The 20,853-nt window shown below is 42.1% G+C and overlaps 1 protein-coding gene across 2 annotated transcripts; it reads left to right on the forward strand.

Moving 5' to 3' along the window:
• Positions 1-930: 930 nt before the first annotated feature.
• TMEM192 (transmembrane protein 192) lies at positions 931-20,414 on the forward strand. 2 transcript variants are annotated; one of them, XM_049834031.1, is made up of 6 exons: positions 931-1,021; positions 3,746-3,892; positions 9,429-9,693; positions 11,753-11,887; positions 16,275-16,377; positions 18,753-20,414. In XM_049834031.1, the coding sequence occupies exons 1-6, from the start codon at positions 980-982 to the stop codon at positions 18,874-18,876; spliced, it is 816 nt and encodes a 271-aa protein (XP_049689988.1). In that variant the 5' UTR covers positions 931-979; the 3' UTR covers positions 18,877-20,414. The 2 variants fall into 2 exon arrangements, with proteins under 2 accessions (XP_049689988.1, XP_049689994.1); XM_049834037.1 differs by lacking the exon at positions 11,753-11,887.
• Positions 20,415-20,853: the final 439 nt, after the last annotated feature.

The raw sequence follows: 20,853 nt of genomic DNA on the forward strand, positions 1-20,853 counted from the left end.
CAGAGCGCACAGCCGGTAACAGATAACGCTGCTTTGTAAACGCATACTATGCACATGCCTGAACACCGTCATTCCAATCCTTCCCATATCAGAAAGGATACAGCTGAAAAAGGTCAGAGAAGCTAACAAAGATCACCAAAGAATAACAACTAAGTGGTTGAGGAGTATTCAGCATACAAAAGGGTGTCCGGTAGTAGTTAGACAGAGATCCATAGAGTAGCGTAGGTACCGCCACTGGCCGCAGTCTCTCTCAACGTGCGAGCAAAGGGTTATAAAATGAAATCAGCACTAGGCAGGTTTTAACGAAAACTCGTTTCTTCACAGGATACACAACTGGGCCAGAAGTATCTTTGACAACTTACTAAGCGCCTCGTGCACGCTAAAACTTTCCGCGGTCTGAAGAGGCAACCAGGCACGCTCATGGGAAAGACACCCACTGGAAATAATAATTAAGTGCAGGGACGCTTTCTCTTCCTCAAGAAGGCCCTTCAAGGCAAGCCGTTGGGACCGGAAAACATTCTGCACAGCAAGCCGAGAGCGACACTACGCTGCCTTCATCCCCACGCTTCTGCGAGACGCCTGCTGCTGTTTTACTTTCCCCTCCCTGCGATCCCACCCGAGCCACCCGCCCCGCAGGGACGCCAGCCCTGGGCCTGCATTAAATTCAGTCCCGGGCTGCCGACTCAACTCGACCGAGCATCGCCAAGGGAGGGGACGGCAGAGGACAGCAAAGCAGAGCGGCCCGGGACCGGGGCCCGGGCCTGGGGTTCCCCCGCGGCTGCGGCCCCCTCGGCGGCTGCGGCCCCGCCCCGGGGCCGGCGCTGCGGCGCGGCTCGGGCCCAATAGCGGCCGGGGCCCGTAATGGCGGGGCGGGGCGGCGGGGCCTGCGCCTGGCCAGCCGGCGGCCGGGGCGCCGGTTAAACACAAGCCGGGGCGGCGACGGCGGTGGCGGCGGCAGAGGAGGGGGGCGGGAGCGGAGATGGCGCTGACGGCGGGGCGGCGGCGGCAGGACCTGGACAACGTGAGTGCGGGCCTGCGCGGCGGGCGGTTCCCCCGGGGGGGTGGGGGGAGCGCCTGGCTTTCCCCTTCGTCTCTGCCTTCCCCTCCTCCCCGCTGTTTGTCTGTACGACGCGCTGGAGGCTTTATCTTCTTCTTCTTCCGGGGGGAGCAGCCGGCCCGGGCGTTTGTAAATGGCCGTTTCGGAAGTGAGGAGGCCGCTCCCCGGCCCGGCCCGGCCGCCGCCCCCCGCGCTGCCCTGCGGGGAGCTCCCCCGCGTAGCGTGGGTGTGGGGTCGCTTTTAATCGAGATGATTAACTTAATCGAAGCTGCTCGCGTAGCCCGTTTAGTTCTTCTGGCTTATTCCCCCCCCCCGACGGATCCTGTGAAGTGCAGTCTTTGGTTTATAGGCTGTGCGCTGGCGTGGCCGCAGCGGGGTTTTTTTTTTCTGTTTATTTGGGTGTTTCCCGCCCAGCTGGAAGCCTGCGCGGGCAAGGCTTGCTGCCGGCTGTGGCTCTGCCCGTTCCTGCCCGCCCTCCTCCTCCTCTTCCTCCTCCTCCTGGTGCTGGGCTGCTGCGGAGGTGGTCCCATGCTGGAAATGGGTCAGGGAGCCAAGAGGCCGAAGCCTCAACCTGTGCTTGTGGTAACGGCAGTGCCTGACAAAAGGCCCACGTATATATATTATTTTTTTTTAAGGCGTTCTGGCTTTTGGCAGCTGTGGTTTTGGTTTGTCTTGATTAAATGATCTAATTAGGACACTTACTAGATTTTCTTAATGCCACATTGACTGCATGGCATCGTCATCTCTCTTGCTTTAATTCCCCTCCTCCCCACGTCGCCTGCAATAATAACTACTCAGGGAGGTTGTCATCCAGTACCGTACTTCAGGATGCAGAGATGGATGGTAGCTGGTCTTGCGGTAAGTAATGTGGTCAAACGTGTTCTGATAAAGCTCTGTCTATGAAGGAGTGTGCTGATCTGGCATGGTATTGCAGAAGTGGCGAGTTCACCTGTTCTCGTGAGACAAAGGATATTGTCCTAAGGAGGATCACTGTCTTTCTGGGAGGTGTGAGCTGTTAAGTCTCCTATTAATTTTGTGATAGGGAAGAATGAGGCAAGGTGTCTTGGCTGCTGGAGCGCTGGTCCTGAACACTTATTTTGGGAGCTTAAAATTATCCCTGGCCCCTGAAAATGGGGGATGAGGGACAGAGGGCATCTTTGTACTCTTGCTTCTGGATTTTATGTCAGTGACATAAGAGGAGTGCCATTTGTAAACCTTTAGGTCCGCAGTAAAAGGTCATCTTACCAGGCAGGTATTTCAGCAAGGGTTGTTTACAGTCAAAGGCTAGGCTAATTAAAAGGTATCAAATAGGTGCAGGAGGCCTGTTCACACTGCTCTATGGTTGGGCAAGTGTGGCATTCACAGTACTAAAATAAAACTGATTGCTGACTGAAATAACCCTTGATGACTAGTTCCTTCACTGCAGGCAGCTGTCGGTAGGTGAAGTAACACAGGGGAGCCAATCTACATTGTCCCGGTTAATATGAAGGATAAACGTAGGTCTAATCTCAAAACTTCTTTCTCTTATGCTAGTGTCTAGGAGAATGACAAGCCTCATTTGTCTTCAGGCTTATGCTGCTTTCTGCCATGGCGAGAAGTCCTTGTTTTAAAAACAGTAAATATCCCAGTGAATCCTGGCATGTCTCTCTGAATAGTCAGAAGTCTGGAGTGGGATGGGGTCTGCCCTTGTCTCGTTCTGGGCTGTGGTTGGTATCACTCGGGAGAAGAGCGGTCAAAATTTCTTTGGGAATCTTGAGTTTCTTTGTCTCTTGAAGAAAGCAAGTCATAGCATGGGACATAATAGCATGCTAAGAGGGAAACTTGAGCAGTTTGAGCATGGGGGCTGTGTATGTTCAGCTTAAGATGCACTGAATGATTGTGTCCTGGCCTGGAAGAGGCAGAGATGCACAGCAGTGGGGCAAGTTTCTTGCCCACAGGGAAAGGTTTTTCCCTCCACCCATACTTAGTTTTACCTTTTAACTGGGGGGACGGGGAGGGGGGGGGAGGAAAGTACCTCTGGAAACTTACATAGCCAAAACATCTGAACTGAATGTGAAATCAAAGCCCCAATACTTAGTGCCAACATGAGAAGTAAGGGTTCCATGCTCCCTAGTGAAAGGAGAAAATGTCTTGTCCAGCACTTGGTAGTGTCTTCTTCCCTCTGTACTGCTGCTTCTTTCTTGTCTGGGTTCAGTTTGAACTACTGCTGCAGGCGTTTTGATGTCAGTAGTGTCAGTGGCTGAATCACTTGAAACTGTTACTGGTACACTGCAGCTTTGTTATTGCCTCTAACTGTAGTTGGACAGAAGTAAGAATAACAATGATTTTTGCAGTACCCGTATGAAGTATGTGAGAGATGCTTTAATTGTTACTACTTCAACCTTTTCACATAAATGTACTAATACTTCAGGCCTCTCTCAGGAGTGATGCTCAAATACTTGTGATACCTTTTAAAGACTAAAGTTCCTGAAGACTCAGTGTGATGCTGGGAGGTAGATTCTTCAGGGACTGAGTTATCTCATAAAGATGTGATGAGAGTTTACCTAGAATTTAAGAGCTTGTCTCAAGATGATAACCTAGGTTTTTTTTTCCCCAAACCTTGATTTGCTAACAGGAAACTGCTAAAACTTTGTACTTTACTTTTAGAGCTTACCTGTTACTACTCTTTGCCCTCCCCTTCTGTTCCAGGGTTCCTTGGAAATAACACAGAGTTTGGAAGATGATCCTCTACTGGATGCACCGCTTATTTCATCTCATACGTTGCATTCCCAGCTGAGGCCAAGATTTCATGCTATCCCAGCAGTTCTCCTTGCCAATTTTCTGTTGCTAATACATGTAAGTTTAAGAAGCGTGATTTCCTTACAGAAATTTGCTGTCTTTATTCTGAATTCTTAATGTTCACATGGACAGAATGCTCCAGAGACTTGCATACACTGTTCTTCCAAACCAGTGAAGTCCTATTTGCCTATGCATTTTGATAGGCTACATGATACTTGCTGTGTTCTTGTTCTGATTGTTTGTTGACACTAAGATGCTATGACACATCTTGTTAGGAAGAAAGGCCTTTGAAATAGTAGTTCTTCTATGCTGTTGGAAATGTACTTTTAAAATAATATTACTGCTGTAGAAGTGCTTATACTAGTTGTAGAGGGCTAAGATAATTTTGATGCCATGCCTTCTGGAGGCTGGACTTAATTTCACAGGGAAGACTTATGGTATTTCTTATGGTAACTAAACAAGTAAAGTTGGACTTGCTTCAGGAGTTGCAGATGGTAGTAGATGGAAAAATAAAGGAATCCAAATGTTACTTTGTGCTTTGACTGACTTCTGGGGGTCAAAGGGTGAAAAGTACAGATAAAGGGGCAGATCTCATATCTAACAGTATGAAGGCCTTTTTGAGGCTGGTTGTGGTGCTTTGTTGCCAGCTGGGCTTAAACCACAACAAAGCCATTTAATTTATTACCAATCAAATCAAAGCAAGGATAATGAGAAGTAAAACTAAATCTTAAAACACCTTCCCCCTACCCCTCCCTCCTCCCTGGCTCAACCCCACTCCCGTTTCTCTCTACCTCCTCCCCTCCAGTGGTGCAGGGGAACAGGGAATGGGGTTGGGGTCAGTTCATCACACCTTGTCTCTGCTGCTTCTTCCTCCTCAGGGGGAGGACTCCTCACTCTTCCCCTGCTCCACCATGCAGTCCTTCCCATGGGAGACAGTCCTTCACAAGCTGCTCCAAAGTGGGTCCTTTCTGTGGGCTGCAGGTACAGACTGCTCCAGCGCAGGCTTTCCCATGGAGTCATGGCCATCTTTGGGGTGATCCTGGGCTGCAGGTGGGCCTCTGCTCCCCCGCTCCCCTCCGTGGGCAGCAGGGGGGACACAGCCTGCTGTCTCACCAGGGCTGCAGGGGCACCCCCTCCTCCGGCGCTCCTCCTCCCCTCCTTCCTCACTGACCTCGGTGTCTGCAGAGGGGTTCCTCTCGCGTTCCAATCCCACTCCCCACTGCAGGTTCCCCTTCCTAAATCTGTTCTCCCAGAGGCGCTACCACCGTCACTGATGGGCTCGGCCTGGCCAGAGGCAGGTCTGACTCGGAGCCAGGGAAGCTTCTGGCAGCTTCTCACAGAAGCCACCCTGCAGTCCCTCCCCTGCTACCAAAACCCCACCACACAAGCCCAGAACACTGGTAGACAGAAGTAGAGACCCCTGCCTACTAGTGAGTTTATCCTTGATAAGCTGAAGAGGCTTATTGTTGCTTGTTAGCGTGTGGAAACCTAACATGAAAAACAAGGGGTGAAGAGCTCTGATCCTTAGATCTAACTGAAAGGGTACTTGCATGGTGCTTAGGGACATGGTTTAGTGGTGGGCTTGTGTCACAGAAACACTAGGCTGACAGTGATACGTTTCGAAAGTCAAATTTTCTTTAATGATATCAAAATGCAATGGTCAAATTGAATATGTGATACTGAGATATAACAGCCAGATTGAACAGGAATATTAGGTTGTAAACACTGTGACAAACACAACTTATTTACAGGTTCAGGATGTCAGTTGGGAACTATCACTACACAAACTGTAACCAAAGTTTAGAATGATGACTCAAAATGCGCGTATCGCTCACTGATAAGGCGAGGCAGTCAATCCCGGGAAGTTTCCTTAGACTGTGTCCTGATCTAAGGGGAGAGTCTGCGACTGCAGACCTGCTGCTCTGAGGAAGGCTGCCTCCAAGGGGTCTTCTGGTGGGCTCCATTTATACCCTAGGTTGGATAGGGGCTTGTGGTCATATATAGTCGGGGGTCTAGAGACTTGTCTTGACGGAGGTGTTTCGTTGGATGAGGTGCTCCTGGTGGGCTCAGCTAGCTGGGGTATGTGACTTGTGTCACTCTGTGTAGTGACTCCAGTCGACATGTGCAGGCTGTTGGCTGGAACCCCAAACTGTGGCTTCTAGTTTAACCCTTTCCATTCAGCAATTGAGAAGTTTCAGTCCTTATTGGGGCAGGTGTACCTGCCACGACTTGGTAGTGTTAGGTGAACTGTTGACTTGATGATCTTAAGGGTCTTTTCCAACCTAAATGATTCTATAATGCCACTAATCTTGACCTGAAGATAGTATGTGTATAAAGCCAGAGAGTGCTCAAGACGTGTATGTATGTGTTGCTAGCTATTTTAGAGCTTCATTTGATCTCAAGTTAAAAAATGCTGCTCCCAATGCTCTGCAAAACATAGTCTCTTCCAGAATTTTAAAAGCACATACCAACCTCTAAGGTCTTTCTTTGAGCAGCTGCATAAAGCTGTTCAAACAATGTGCCCTAGCCTTCTAATTTTAGAAGTAACTGTTTTGTGGTCTTAGTAGTATCAAGAAATGTCCCTCTGTCCTGAGTCTACTTGACAGAAAGACTTCTGCTGAACAAACTACCAAAATTCCCAATGGAAACTGCATATCCAGCCTTATTCCCTTTCCCTACTAGAACAACTCTGGTGCCATCCCATTAGGATGGCACTTGAAGTCTGCGTTACGAAGGTAGATACTGCTATTGGTAGTAGAGCAGTAAATGTTTTTTCTGCCTAGCCTTGGGGCCTTACTGTCTACTACCATAACCAATGTAGCCAAATGTCAGTCACCCAGATCCTAGGAAACTACTGCTTTTTCTGTCCCCACCAATTCCCCTCTCCTGCAAACGGAGAGAAGTGTGGGGAGGTGAAGAGAGAGAAAACTGCTGAGGCCTCTATCAACACACGCTTTTCCAGGTAAAGTCTTGCTGCTATTGCTGAACCTGCTGCAGTGGCCACTTGGTCCTTGGAGCAAAATGGAGAAGTATCCTTTTCTGTTGGTGAAATACAGCATTAAAATTGCTACATGAAATGGTCCTGTCTCTTTCGCTGAAAAGATGGATGGGGAAAACAAGCTTAATGGATTTCCTTCCCCTCTGCTTCTGCAAATGTGCACAAACCTTGTGGAACGTGGAGACACCAGGTTAGCTTCTGATGCACAGCCTGCCAAAGGGGCAAGTATCCTGGAGAAGTTAAGCCATCACAGTATTAAGGGGTAGAGTTGTAATGCATCTCTAAAGTAATTTGTATGTAATGTGAAGTATTCTCCACCCACCTGTGCCAAAAAGTGCCGTTAGGTAGCAAATAGCCGCCTAGTGTGTGGGTAGGATATGCTAATGTGGTGGGGCTGGGTTTTTGACTGGCTTTCCTTTTGCCAAGCCTTGCTTTTCTGCAGGCTTCTGGCTCCTATCAGGAGACTGGAGAGCAATGTAAAGTGTACAGGCTAGAAATAATTCTTTTATATTAACCCTGTCTTTCCTTAATCCCCTCTGTGTATGCACATACACAAACCTGAACTTAAATACTACTCTTCATAAGAATAACTTTTTGCATATAAAAATCCCTTGTGCTGGGGTGAAGCACCTGTTGTTGGACTGCCCTGAAATATAGGCAAAACATCTTCAATAAATGCCACTCTTAATGCCAGCTACCTGTTTCTTCTTGTATATGCTGCTGTAGTAGATTAGTAGAGCTGCAGTGCTAGGTCACTCCTGCTTGTGTCAGTTTAATACAGCCATTTCTGTACTGAAATACATTCCTAACACCTGGAGGGAGTAGAACTAGATGTGTTACTGTTTTAAAATGGCAATCCAAACAGTAAATGGACCGGATAAAATATGGGTTATCCTTAGCTTTCTAAGAAAAGGTGGTGGTAAAAATAATACATTAAATGAATGTTCTGTTAATAAACCTCCCTCTTATTTAACTTAATCTAGCTACGTAACCCATCTCAAGATAATTTTGAATTTAGTTTGCGTTTGAAGTAATGGTCTTATGGATAATATAGGGGACACACTTTTCTTTTTTTTTTTTTCCCCTTCCGCTTTCTACCCTGTCTGTCCTCTGTAATATCTCTTTTAGGTATTGATAATTGTGTGAAAATTCTTCCCCCGTCTTCCTCCTTCCTCAATTACCTAACTCTATTCACAACCACAGCAAGCGAAGGGCAGCTTCTATCAAGAGTAATTAAGTGGTTCTGAAAGGTTAATTTCTGTGAAGAAAGTTGCTTGAGAAATGACAAAAATATGAAAAATAAGTTCAAGGGAGTGGAAAGGGGGTGGTAGGCTCTTAGATATGCATAGAATTAAGTATGGAAACAAAGGTAGCAAATGGAAATCATACGCTTTCCTCCATCTTCAGTTCTGATATGTTGTTTCTGTCAGTTATGAGATGCAGAACATTGGGCTCTCCTTTTAACCTAAGTGTATGAGAGGTATTAGACTCTTGCAGACTTCAGGCAAATGATTTTTTTGTTGTTGTTGTATATAGAAGCTCTCAATTTACTTCTGTATTGGCGAGAGTTGTTTTTGTTTTCAGTTCTGCTTTAAAATATTCCTGTTCTGTAGAATGAATCAGGATGAGAAAGTATCATATTCTTGTTCACTGAATGAAAACAGTAGAGAGAGTATTTTCTATGACAGAAACATTCTATAAAGTTTTTAAAAAGCCCTGTGTATATAGATATACTCCAGATAATGTGCACCCAAGTCTCTACCTTCTAGTTGACCAAAAGATTGCTGATGATCACTGCTGATGCTGAAAACTTGGAGAAAAGTGTAGAAGACAGGAGAAGTTATGGCATAATGGCACTAGTCTGAAAGGATAAGTGTTTATAGAATCTGACTATAGTTTGGTCATTCTGTCATAAGTGCTGAGCAAAATGGAAAAATCTGATAGTAAATGTACTAAAGAATGATTACCAACTGTCAAAGATGCCTACCCAGTGTTAATAATTCACTTAAGTTACTATGATGATGTTTCACTTTTTTCTAATGTTACAACCTGGAGATCATCTTCAATGGATATAGTAAAGGGTTGATTTTTACTTACAAATTGTCAGTTTAAAGAAACATGTACTGTACCAATGAGCTATGAGGCTGTCCTGCAGAGCAGTAACAAGTGTAATTGAATGAGTCTAAAAAGATGAGATTCCTTTTTTTTGCCTTGAGGGAGTATGAAGTTCCCCTCAAAGTAAAAAGACATAGTAAAGATGGTCCGGAAATAGGATAAATTCACAATGAAGGGGAGACTTGGGGAACAGTGAAACTGATTTAGAGGAAATTCTGGGAAGAGTGGTGATCCTCAGCTCTGTTCTGCTGGAGACTGGAAGACAATCTTACCACTTGGCAATTTTGGTCATCAGCATGTTCCCAGAATGACATGTAGTAGTTGTAGTAAGTGTCTAATGTTTTATACATTATCTCAACTCTAATACAATCAATTCAGAAAATTATGCATAGTGAATAAATTACATAAGCCTGTTTGGGGGGTGGGGTTCATAGTTAGATGTTGACTTTAAGAGTTTTTCTCTCTTCCTTTCTCTTCCAGGTTGTTTTTGTTGTTCTAGCATTTTTAGCAGCTATGTTTTGTTCTTATCCCAATCCAAATCAGGATAAGTGTCCTGGAAACTATACTCACCCACTTAAAGTGCAGACTGTCATAGTCATTGCAAAAGTAATTCTGTGGATTCTGCATGTTTTTTTTGAACGATACATCCAGCACCACCACAGTAAAGTCAGAAGCAGAGGTTACTTCTCAATATACCGATCAACAAGACATCTAAAAAGGCTTCCACTGCTGATTCACTCCACAGGTGATGTGAACCAATTTTCCTGGTTTTTTTCTTCTAAAGCTTTAAATTATGACACAATAAGAGACTGAACATTTTATTATGAAAGTATATTATGTATTATGAACTTTTAAAAACCTGCCTATGAGCATTTATAAATAATACTTGTTTTAGTCAGATGGACCTCCTGACTGACCTTTCTGGCCTGCCAGATGCATGTTGTAAAGAACTGTTTGTAGTGGAAAAATACCCACAAGTCTGAGGTTGAGTAAAACATCTAGTCATTCGCATCTAGTCTTCGGCCATAAAACATTCAGCCAGCAAGGTCTGTGTTTGACTGCTAATGATCTCAGTTTGCATATTCATTTGTCTAGTTAGGTATGTGGCAAGACTGCTAGTCCTTCCAGGAAGTGTGCTACTCTACTCGTTTCAAACTCAGCGATTCATGTAGGAACAGGTGAATTGCCTGTTGCTCAACAGCTGCCTGAAATCAGTAAAATAAGCAATTTTCTGATCTTCAGTGGGGCTATGTGTAACATTCAGCTCTACTTCTAACTGCCTTTTTCTGCTTTCTATGGACAAAGGGTGGTGTATGGGAGTGGTTTAACTCTTTATATTCTAAGTTACATCACTGTCCTATAAAGCTGAGAGAAGTATTGGTACAATTGGCTGATGTAGCTTTTCTAACAGAAACTACTTCAACAAATCTAAAATCCATCTAGGGGATTTTTCACACAGAAATAGCAGTGGAAAAGGCAACAGTGCTAGCTTTTACAGTATTCTTGCTTCTTATAATCCCACCTCCCTTCTGTAAATCTGAATAACTGGAGTAGAATATTTTTTTTTCACCAGAATTGATAAGTTAAATGATCCTGCTTTATGTAAAACCCTAGCTTTCTTTCCACCCAGTCGCTAAAAGAGCTAGTCAGTTTGAATGTGCAAAACTTCAGGCTCTGACCACTAGATAGAGCTCTGATGATAAATATGTATTTGGAGTGCAGTGACAAAATGGGGCTACAGCAGGCTTAAGGATGTTTCAAAAGAGAGTAAAAGGACTATTTCTGCCTACTGCAATGTAATCTAGAGTACTTGGCCCTGTCTCCAGCCTTAGATGGAGCCCACTTCTCCCCTACCAGACAAACTCTGGGCATGTGTAAATGTTCAGGTGCAATCAGTTGTGTGCTGTAGACTTTTGCTGTCTGTAGTTCAGAAGGTGGTTAGCTCTGTTACTGCAAACTCCCTGCCATGCTAATTGCTGCTGATACCACTTCCATCATGACGTTCAGTTGCCTAATGCAGTATGAAAGGGTACTGTACAGTTTGCTAGCGACATTAATGGTCTTAATACTCTTAGTGCTTTATCCAGACACTGGTTATAGCATTTCTACAGGAAAGAAAAGAACATTTCACACTCTGTATCAGAGAAGAGGGTGTGTAAAGAATTAAGAGTGTTTGTTAGGTCTGCAACTCAACACTTGCTCGCCTTGACTAATTGTGCTCATTTCAGTTAAATTTTCAGTAACTTGCAAGTATGAAAATAATAGCTAGGCAAGTGGAAGCCTATGCAAGTATCTCCCCGTGAGAAGAAGGTATCTGGGCTTTTTTGCTCTGCTAGCCTCATTGAAATACGCTCAAATCCACCACTTGAAGGAAAACACCCTCTCATTTTGAATTGACTGATGTGACCTCTTAAGAATTGAAAGAAATTAATAGTCTCCCAGCTGTTTTGGGGATGGGTGGCAGCAACAAGACTAGAAACTGTTTAAGCTCACACATGTATATTAGGTATTTCTAGTGCATTTCTTCCAACCTTGTTTAAGTCAGAAAAATCTATGAGAAAACTCATAATTCTCTACCATTATAGTCAAATGCTGAAATAAAACTCATTTTGCTGCCAGCAGTTGTAAGCTTGCATCACTTGTGTTAAGGAAATTAGTTGAAGAGGCAAGTATGGTATGAAATGGAAGAGCATTACTGAAATGTTGCAGCCTAATGCAGACACTGGGGATATGAGAGATCTAAGTTATTTTCAACAGCTAATGAAATTGTTACACCTGTAAAATATATAACATTTGTTTTCTAGGTAATGCAGCCCTGCTTTTGATTCTGTCAGTGCAGCATTCCTTTCCTGATCGCAGTAAAGTGTACCTGTATCTTATACTGGGAGTCCTGGGCCTGGAGCTGATTAGCTCCCTGACATGCTTAGTGATTTACACAGGTGAGAGGCAATTTTTTGCCTTCTTGAGTGAGACTTATTATAGCTGCTACTCAACTGTTTTGTTTGCCCTCACAGTATCTCACTTTGGGTACCCCAAGACATTTAACTGCAATTATAAATACAGAATGATTCTGTGCTTGTAGAAGGAGAACTAAGGCAAATACAAAACAAATGGGAACTTTGTCAGGCTTGATTTGGTCTCCAAGTGCTGCTAAATGAAAGCTCCGTGTTACCTCAAAGCTGTTGATCTAGTGAAGTGGCAATAAATGCATAATTGTTGCAGAAGTGTCCTGTGAACAGGCTTGTCCGTTTAGCAGTGTGTTCTCAAATGTGTACACCACAAGCTGTGACGCCGTAAGAGCTAGTTGGCTTAATCAGAACTGTTTCTGGGATTTACATGTGGGACTTGCATAGTTGATAGTATAATTGTGCCTTATTCTCCAGACACTTCCTCTTTCCCTGTTCCCCCTCCAAAAGCTTCAGTTCATCTTTGGCACTAAAATGGAAGATTCCCTCTAATGAATGTGGTGTTTTGGGTTTTAAAAAAAAAAAAAAAACAACAAACAAACAAACAAAAAAAAACCCAAAAAAACAAACCAAAAGCAAGCAAATAACCAACCATCCCCAAACAAAACAAAAAACACCCAGAACGGAACAAAAAAACATGGCTTTTGGAATCTGTGCTAATATTAAAATAAGATAATGCTTCATAAAACTGTGAGGCATTGCTTTGTACTGTCACTGTTGGCTTGTAAGTTTATCTGCTTTTAAGTTTGGTGTAACTTACCAAGACTTGATAAACCTTTTTCCATTAAATTATTGCGGAACTACCTAAAATGTTGATTAATAAATGCTTGAACAAAATAGTTTTTTCTTATCTCATCTTAAAAAAACTATTTGAGTTTACGACTTGCATTAACTCAAATGAAAATAACTGGGTTGAAAAAAAAACCCAAACCAGCCAACACTGAAAAGGTACAAGATACTAAAAAAGGCAATTATTTTTGTTGCCCGAGGAAAACTAGAGGTGTTTACTGTGAAATCCATGTCTGCTTAAATGACATGTAGTTCCTGCTCTTGAGTTAGTTTATACTCCTGCTTCTGAGATGCTGCTTTCTGATTATTTACAGATACCAACAAGGACATGACACCTTAGCTAAGTAGCCTCAGTAGCACTGGTTTCTCTGGAGATGGGGCAGGGGGAACAAAACCAATGGGCAAAACTTAGTTTGCTCCTGACTTTTAAACAAACAGGAGGAAGGAGAGCGAGAATACCTTCTTCAGGAATGCGCGAAGTGTAAAACTTAAAAGTAAAAGCCGTTTCTACTTCTTTTGTGATTTCATAATTAGTAATTAATTTAGGATGTCTTTTTTAGGGAAGAAAACTTTGGTATGTTCTTAGTAATGTAATGACACAAAAATACTGCCAAGTAGCTCGGGTCATCTAGGAAATAAAATCTATTTTTGACTCCTGCAACAACATTGAAATCAAAATGCATTAAGAAATAAGGTCCCAGCTCTAAACTACGTCCTTCTCTTACAACTGTGTGGAGGCCTGAATGCTGTAGCTTGTCAGGCTTTCCTGTGAATGGACCAGCATGGCTCAAGTAGACGAACTGTCATCTGGAGGAATAAAGGCAATACTGAGGGAACACAGGCATGGCAGTCCTAGAGAACTATTCCAAGAATGCTGGAGATCATCCCTTCTTTGCATACGCATACTTACTTTCCTGGGAAACTCAGGAAATAAGAGATAAATTGCAAAACTTTAATAGAATGTCAGGAATTCCAGTGAAGTGCTATTTTTTTACCCTGAGGTCTCTTGGAGCCCAAAGAGCTACACTGTGTGTCCCTTACCCTGGCAGAAAAGGATAAGCAACTGCAAGAAAGTTGACATTGATAGTAGTCAGGTCTGAGCCTGGACTTCCCTAAGAGCTCTCAAACTATCTTTCTGCTTATTTGTCACCAAAAGGGTCTTGTTTCCTAGCTTGTACCGTGCCAGTTCCTGTGCCCATGAAATCCATTAACCAACTAGGAAGTTGTAGGGTGCAATGTTTTGCTTTGCAGCTGGAGGAGGCTTGAAGAAGGGTCCAGTGGGTCCTGGAACCAAGGTGAAGGAGGGCAGAGCTGCACTGCTAGGAAGGAGTAAGGCAGTTCCTTTTGGCAACAGCTACTTTATTTCCTCAGCAGCCCCAAACAACAGTGTAAGCTTCATTCTCTGAAGGTTGGTGTGCAAAACTAGGATTAATTTTTATGTAACTTAACACTTGCCTCAAGATGAGGAAGACCTCAAATCATTCTAGGTTGCCTTTTCCAGTGGGTAATGTAACTTGTTTTCTATCCCAATACATGTTGAGGTAAGCTACAAGACTGCATGCGTGGCTTTCTCATGTGCATAACGGTGTTTTTTTAACATTTTAAGCATTCAACTAAAGCTTTACTGAAGCAAAATGTATGTATTTGGCCAGTTTTTAAAATAGCCTAAGAATCTGTATTAACAGTGATGCTCAGATAACTTTTTTTCTCTCAAAGGCAGCATAGTATGTGACTGGATGGAAGCATGAAGCTTCTTTAGTAGGATAGTTTTAAGGGCAGTCCTCTGCTCAGGGTTAGAGTGCCCCTCTCCAAGGCAAGCACTTACTATCTTAACAGCTAGTGGTATCTGCTATCAACTAATGTAGTAAGCAACAACGGGGAGATGAAGGTTGCTTTACACTAGCAACTCATCATCAACCCCTTTCTTGGAGGGAAGGTAGCACCGATATATACATTGTTTCTCCATGGTGGAATAATTATTTCTTTACTAGAATGAGGCATAAATGCTTATCTGTAGAAGGTTCATGTACCTCACTTTCATTTAAATATTACTGCCTCACAAACGAAAGTGGTGGCATGGAATACCTGATTGTAATTCTAAATATTTCTTCTTGCTTGTTGGAGTTATCTTATGCATTCTATGATGCCCAATGTCCTGTGAAGTACTACTGCCTTTCTTAAAATTATCTCCCTTCAGCAGTGTATGTGTATATAGCTGTAGGATGCAGATGCTTGGATTCAGAAATCTACAAGGAATTGCTGTGACTGACCTATAACAGACTTGAAATATATGTCATTCAAGTGAGATAAACTTGAATGGAATGAAGTATGATACAGACAGCTCTAAGTGTTAGCTTACTATTAAAAGTTTGTTACTGATAGGATAGGGAGTCAAGCTTTAAAAGGTTTACAAAATATATGTATTTAATGACTTTCTTACATACTTCTAATATCACTTGAATACAAGACTAATGTTCCCACAACCAATGCACGCTGGGAATTCCATATCCATTCCTTCATGGCTTTATTTGTAGAGGAATACCACCATAGAAATAACTGACATTTGAGCCTAAATGTAGTTAACCTCTGGAAGATCTTAGGATTGTTTCAGCGGGGTGGCCTGTAATAAGCCCTATCATATTATTGACTTCTAAGGACAGTCTTTGTCTGCTGCTGTGGTGTGGATTTCTCACAGAGCCGGACTGTAATGTTTTTAGTGGCATTAGGTGTATTGCTTCACAAGCAGCCCTAACTGCAGAGTCTTGAATGCATACTCCGGATCTCTTGGTACCTGAATCAGGATCTGGTATTGAATGGCTTCAAATATTTTCAGCTTCCTTCCAGAAATAATGCAAAGGGTGCCTACAGCTTCTCTCACCCATCCCCATTCCACATCTGTTAAATTTAGTCTTAAACAGTATTCACAGATGCCCAGGAATGACAAGGTTCACAATGTGAAGCTGATTGCAGAGCCACTCTGGATTGAATAATTAATGGCTTTCTGTAGCAAGTCTGCCCTAGTTTTAGAGCAGACCGACAAGCTGCTGCTTTATTGCAGGTAGTAGTTTTGATAAATAGTATTTATCAAAGAGCTTAAGTTAGAAGTTCTGACCTAGATACTAGTATGAAAACTTTTTAGAACTCTTTTTATGGCATGTTGCTTAATTTATGGCCTGAATTTGGAGACTGAATCTCAGTACCGTCTCAAAGGCAACTAAGGTTTCACCCTCTCAGGTGACAGATTAAACTTTGCAGATGTTAAGCAGTGTGTTCAAGCTTACCCATTCAGGTCTACACTTCACTGTGGTCTTTTAAGCAGCAGAGCCAAGGAAACAAACCAACCAACCCACCAAACCACCACTAACTTGTAAATAAAGCCATTCCAGAAATAAGTAGAGATAAATTCTGCTTTTTCTTTCCTTCCTCCCCACTCCCCAGGTTCTCTTATTGTCTTTCTATCTCCTAGCCTAAGGCAATCTTAAATCATTTGTTACAGATATTTTTTAACTTGGAGCCTGGTGATAAACTTTTTTTGGTTGCTTTCCAACTAATTTATAAAACTTTGTTGCAGTGAAAATAAGCAACTTCAATCGTGCAAAGCCAAGACCTGACATAATTGAAGAAGAAAAGATGTATGCCTACCCTAGTCACATTACCTCAGAAATTGGATTCAGGTAAGATTTTCTGTATTAAACTTGTGATGTGTTCAGCCATGCTATACAGGTAACACTGACTAATATAATTGTACAACTTTCTGTAGACTTACATATAATGTTAAATCTGTCAACCAAAGCAGAGATGGGAATAATAGTTCTGAAAAACTATATGCTTAAGGCTGCCATTTTACATGCACAGATGAGAAGCAGCACAGTCTTGTACTTTCTACTCAGTAATGGCAATTTGTTGTGATACAGAAATCCTCAAACATGAGGACAGAAGTTATTTGACCATTTACGGCTGGTTGCGTGAATCTTTAATGTGCTATAAATAACTGTGCTGAATCTGGTTTAGTTGACTTTATATGGGAGTTTGATGAAAGGTACTGGTGTCTTATACTGTTACTTAAAGTATGCCTACGGAAGCCTAGCTGCTTCAACCAGTTCTTTCAGGGAAGGAAATACGTTGTGGGCAGTTCATAGATGAAGAAGAAAACTTTGCAGCTTTGTTCTGTGCCAGCAGTTGGATGTGAGATTCCAGCAAGGGATTTGAAATATATTTCCAGTTTGGGAAGGAATTTAAAGGTGGGTGGGGCACTTAAGAGGTAAGGAAGTTCTCAGTGAGACAGAGAAGCTATCCAACCATCACCTCACAAGCACTGAGACTCGCTGCTTGTTTGCCCTTCGTGTACCTTCTGACTGCTTGAACATCTTCAAGTTGCTGAAATGAGTCTGGTATGACTTAACAAAAACCAATCATCAAAACTAACTTGGATTTCCGTATAAGAATTTATTTAGGAATTTTCTAATACAGCATTACTTGCTTCTTTATGTGTGTCTTAGTAAAAAGTTGAAGTGCGGAGATGACTAATACTTTGGCACTTCCCCTAGTGTCACAAATGTAGCATGCACATGCTTTTATGCAACTTGGAAGTAGATATCCAGGATACAGGAAGGATTTAGAGTTGTCTTGACTTTTGATACAATGTCTGACTTCCATCTTGATAGGAACACCATGGTGAATGCATGGTGGACCTCATTCCTTTCTCATTCAGCTTCTCCCCTGAGAAATTCTCAAGTGCCCAGGGAATGAGTCTGCAACAATGACCAGCTGAGGAAAAGACTCTGATTATTTTTGATTAAAGAGTGCGAACTTCCTGTGAGAACTGATTGCAAAACAGTTATTTTAATTCAGCTCTATACAACTCTTGACTCTCTTTCCCTTGAGAGTTAAGGTCTATTGAAAAGTGAATCCTGTCAGCCCTTCAGTTGACCCTGGTGATAAGAATGTTTTTTGAATATTATGACCTCTACAACCTAAGCTACTCATCAGGACCTCTTCTGGTGCTTTAAGTTGGTAGTACAGATTACCCGTTACAGTTGCAAACTTTCTGTCTACAAAACTCGTTTTCTTTATCTTTTCCAGTTTAACTACAGTAGGTTTTTAATTGGATTTAAGCTTTTTTCCACTTCCTCAGCACTTTCTAAGAACTATGAAAAGGGCAATGTTCCGCCATAAAATCCTGCAAGGCTGAGGAACAACTTTCTAAGCTCCAAGATGCTCATGCGTGTACTAAGAGGGCAGATTCCCGAGTCAGCTAGGAGAAAATAATGTGTAAGGGAAGACTGGAATATGCTCAGGCATCAGTACCTGTTTATGCTGTATTCTTAAAAGTCCTAATTATAGATTTGATGAAATTCTGTACTTCTTACAGATTTTTCTTAATTAACTCAGCTTTACTTAATGTTGCAGTGTTACTATCCTAGTTAAAATGAAGGATGTCTGAAAGCTGGAGGTACTTTAAGTGGGAGGTTAGTTGTACATGGGTTTGTAGACCTGAAATAGCACAACTGGTGCTGATCCTGTTACGGTATTGTGACAGATAATATCACTGTATATAGTAGTATATCATCTATGCTACGGCAGGTTAATCAAGAAATTTGTCTTAAACAGCTTATCCCCACAGCTGAATAAAAATACTATGCCTGCTTAAAACAAGCTTCCTAATGTATTTGGAAAAGGTGCCATGGATTTCTTAGCATAATTCTAGCATGTTGTCTGGCTCACTAACTTTTAAGTTTGTTAAATAGTTAAAACCCTCATACTACTACAACTTTCCTGTAACTGGCTAGCAGGAAATGCATTACTTGATTATGTATACATGCCATGATGTTTAGCCAAACTTTTTTCTCTTCCTGCCTTCTCATGTAAAATTAATGTTAAACATAAAGGTGTTGTAGATTGCCTCCTCCTTCAAAAGTTAGTTGAGATCAACAAAAGTAAAACTCAAGGAAGCAACTTGTCAGAGCTAATTAACAAATACTTAAACATTTCATATGTTAGAAAGCTGCTGTCACTTATTGAAACCCATACTCTCTTTTGTTATTTCAAGGGAAACTTCAAGTTTAGAAGAGATAGTTGAGAAGCAAGGAGATGTAATAGAATATCTTCAGCGACACAATGCACTGCTCAGCAAGAGACTATTGGCACTAACATCTCAGCAAATCAAAACTTAACAGCATTTGGAAGACTGCTGCTGGGGCTCTGGAGAGAACATGAGGTAATGTAATATCCAGACCGATCTGTACAGATGACTTCTTCAATCATCTTTCACATTTTGAAATAGAAATTAAGCTGGAAGGATGAGCTCTGCATGCACTATAAACCTGTTACAACTGGACACTGGCTCTCTTCAAATCATCAGTTCTGAAAAAAGTTCTGGACCTTCAAGGATTTTTAATTCCTAATAGGGTAAAGTAGGACCTGAGGTAATGGTTTTGACTTCATTCAGTTGTTGCTATTATTTTGTACTGCTGTAACCTTTGAGCTTCAAACTACTAAAGTATTCTGTATTTCTAGAAAACAAATTTGTGTTCTAGAAAAAACTGACTTTGCAAAGGATGCCTCTTCAGTTTCTGGTGCTGTAGCTGAGACTAGATGTGTTCTGTCACTGAGTCCCATTACTTCCAGCGTTAGAGGTGGCGTACTTCAATAATCCTGTACAAAGTACATACTTGCTTTCTAGATCAGTCTCCTTTTCTCCTTTGTCAAGAAAAGGAGTGAAACCGTTGCCTGTGCCAGTGGGGAAATTCAGCATCCAATTTAGGATTAAAAAAAAAAGCAGTGGGTGCCCTAGAAATGCAACCCTTACATGTAAGTGTGTGGTATAAAACATGTCATGAAAAGCCATTTGAGCAGTTGTTCAGAATTCCGGCTTTAAAACCTGTAAGAGGTGGCATCTTAAGGGCTGATGACTCTTCTATTACTAGGAGCCTGTCAGCTAATAATCAACGAGATTCCTGCTCTGCTGACTGAACTAACTTAATACAAAAAGTTTTTTCATTGACCTAGTAACTACCTTGTGTTGAATGGGTTTAAAGATCCTGTTAAAGATGCATCAGTTACATGCATCCTTGCTCTTTACTTACAAAAAAGTGTCACCATCTTGATTCAAAAGCTAAAATGGTATATGTGGGGAGGTAAAAAGCAGCAGAAGACAGAAAGGACTTCTAGAAGTTGGAGAAACAAGAATTTTTGGTTCCATTTCATGGATTTATTGGGAAGGCTGGTGAAAGAACCATTCTGTTCTGGGTACTATCTTGTCTACCAATGTAGACCAAGAATTATTTTAGAAGCCGATACCTCTGTGGGGACAGGGTAATCACTAGTCTAAACTGGGAAGAAGGCTCTCATGAGGAGTGGTCTTGTAGCTGAATATAAGAAAAACAAAAGAAAATTAATCCATCCTACTTTGGTTCTAGGGTACAACTTTAGAAATAACTAAACTGTTTAGGGTGCAACAAACACGGGGATTGTCTCATTTAACAGAAAACAATAAATATTGGAGGTCTTGCTGCTATCCAACACTATACTGTCTCCTTAAGTGTTGTTTCTTGAAAATACAGCCAGGATTTTATAATATACGTGTAAGGAATAAAAATGTTTTTGTTTTTAGAACTCAGGTTTTGATGTGATTGGGTATATCAATTTATATAATTTCTATGAAAAGCAGTAAAATGTGACTGTGAAGTTCATGCACAATAAATGCAACTAAGGAGAAGTGTGAATTTTGTCATTTCTAAGCTTGCGTGTAGCTGGTGAAGACTGTTCCAACAGGCAATCTGTGCAGATTTTCTGTTATGCTGAAGTTCTCACAGCACAGTTTTGGTGCTTAAAACTTGCCAAAAACTGCTACGACAAGGATAGCTGTGCGCTTTAAGTTTAGTTTTACTCTTTCCTGGGTAATTTTTTTCCATTGCACTTCAGACTTTCCCTGCTACTGCTGTTTCTCTCCAACATGGGGAGGAATAGGCTGCACAGTGTAGCAGAACAACTTTACTGTCTTTTGAGGGCATTGCTCATACCTTCCTCTTCTCCTTCATGACTGCTTAAGGTAAAACTTGGCTTAACCAGCAGTATTTCCTTTCTGTGGAACACGGCAGCTAGAAAGCAAAGCGCGGGTTGGTTGGCGCATGTGAGCATGCGCATCTCTT

The sequence above is a fragment of the Accipiter gentilis genome, chromosome 3 (genome assembly GCF_929443795.1).
Source record: "Accipiter gentilis chromosome 3, bAccGen1.1, whole genome shotgun sequence".
In the NCBI taxonomy this organism is placed as follows: Eukaryota; Metazoa; Chordata; class Aves; order Accipitriformes; family Accipitridae; genus Astur; species Astur gentilis.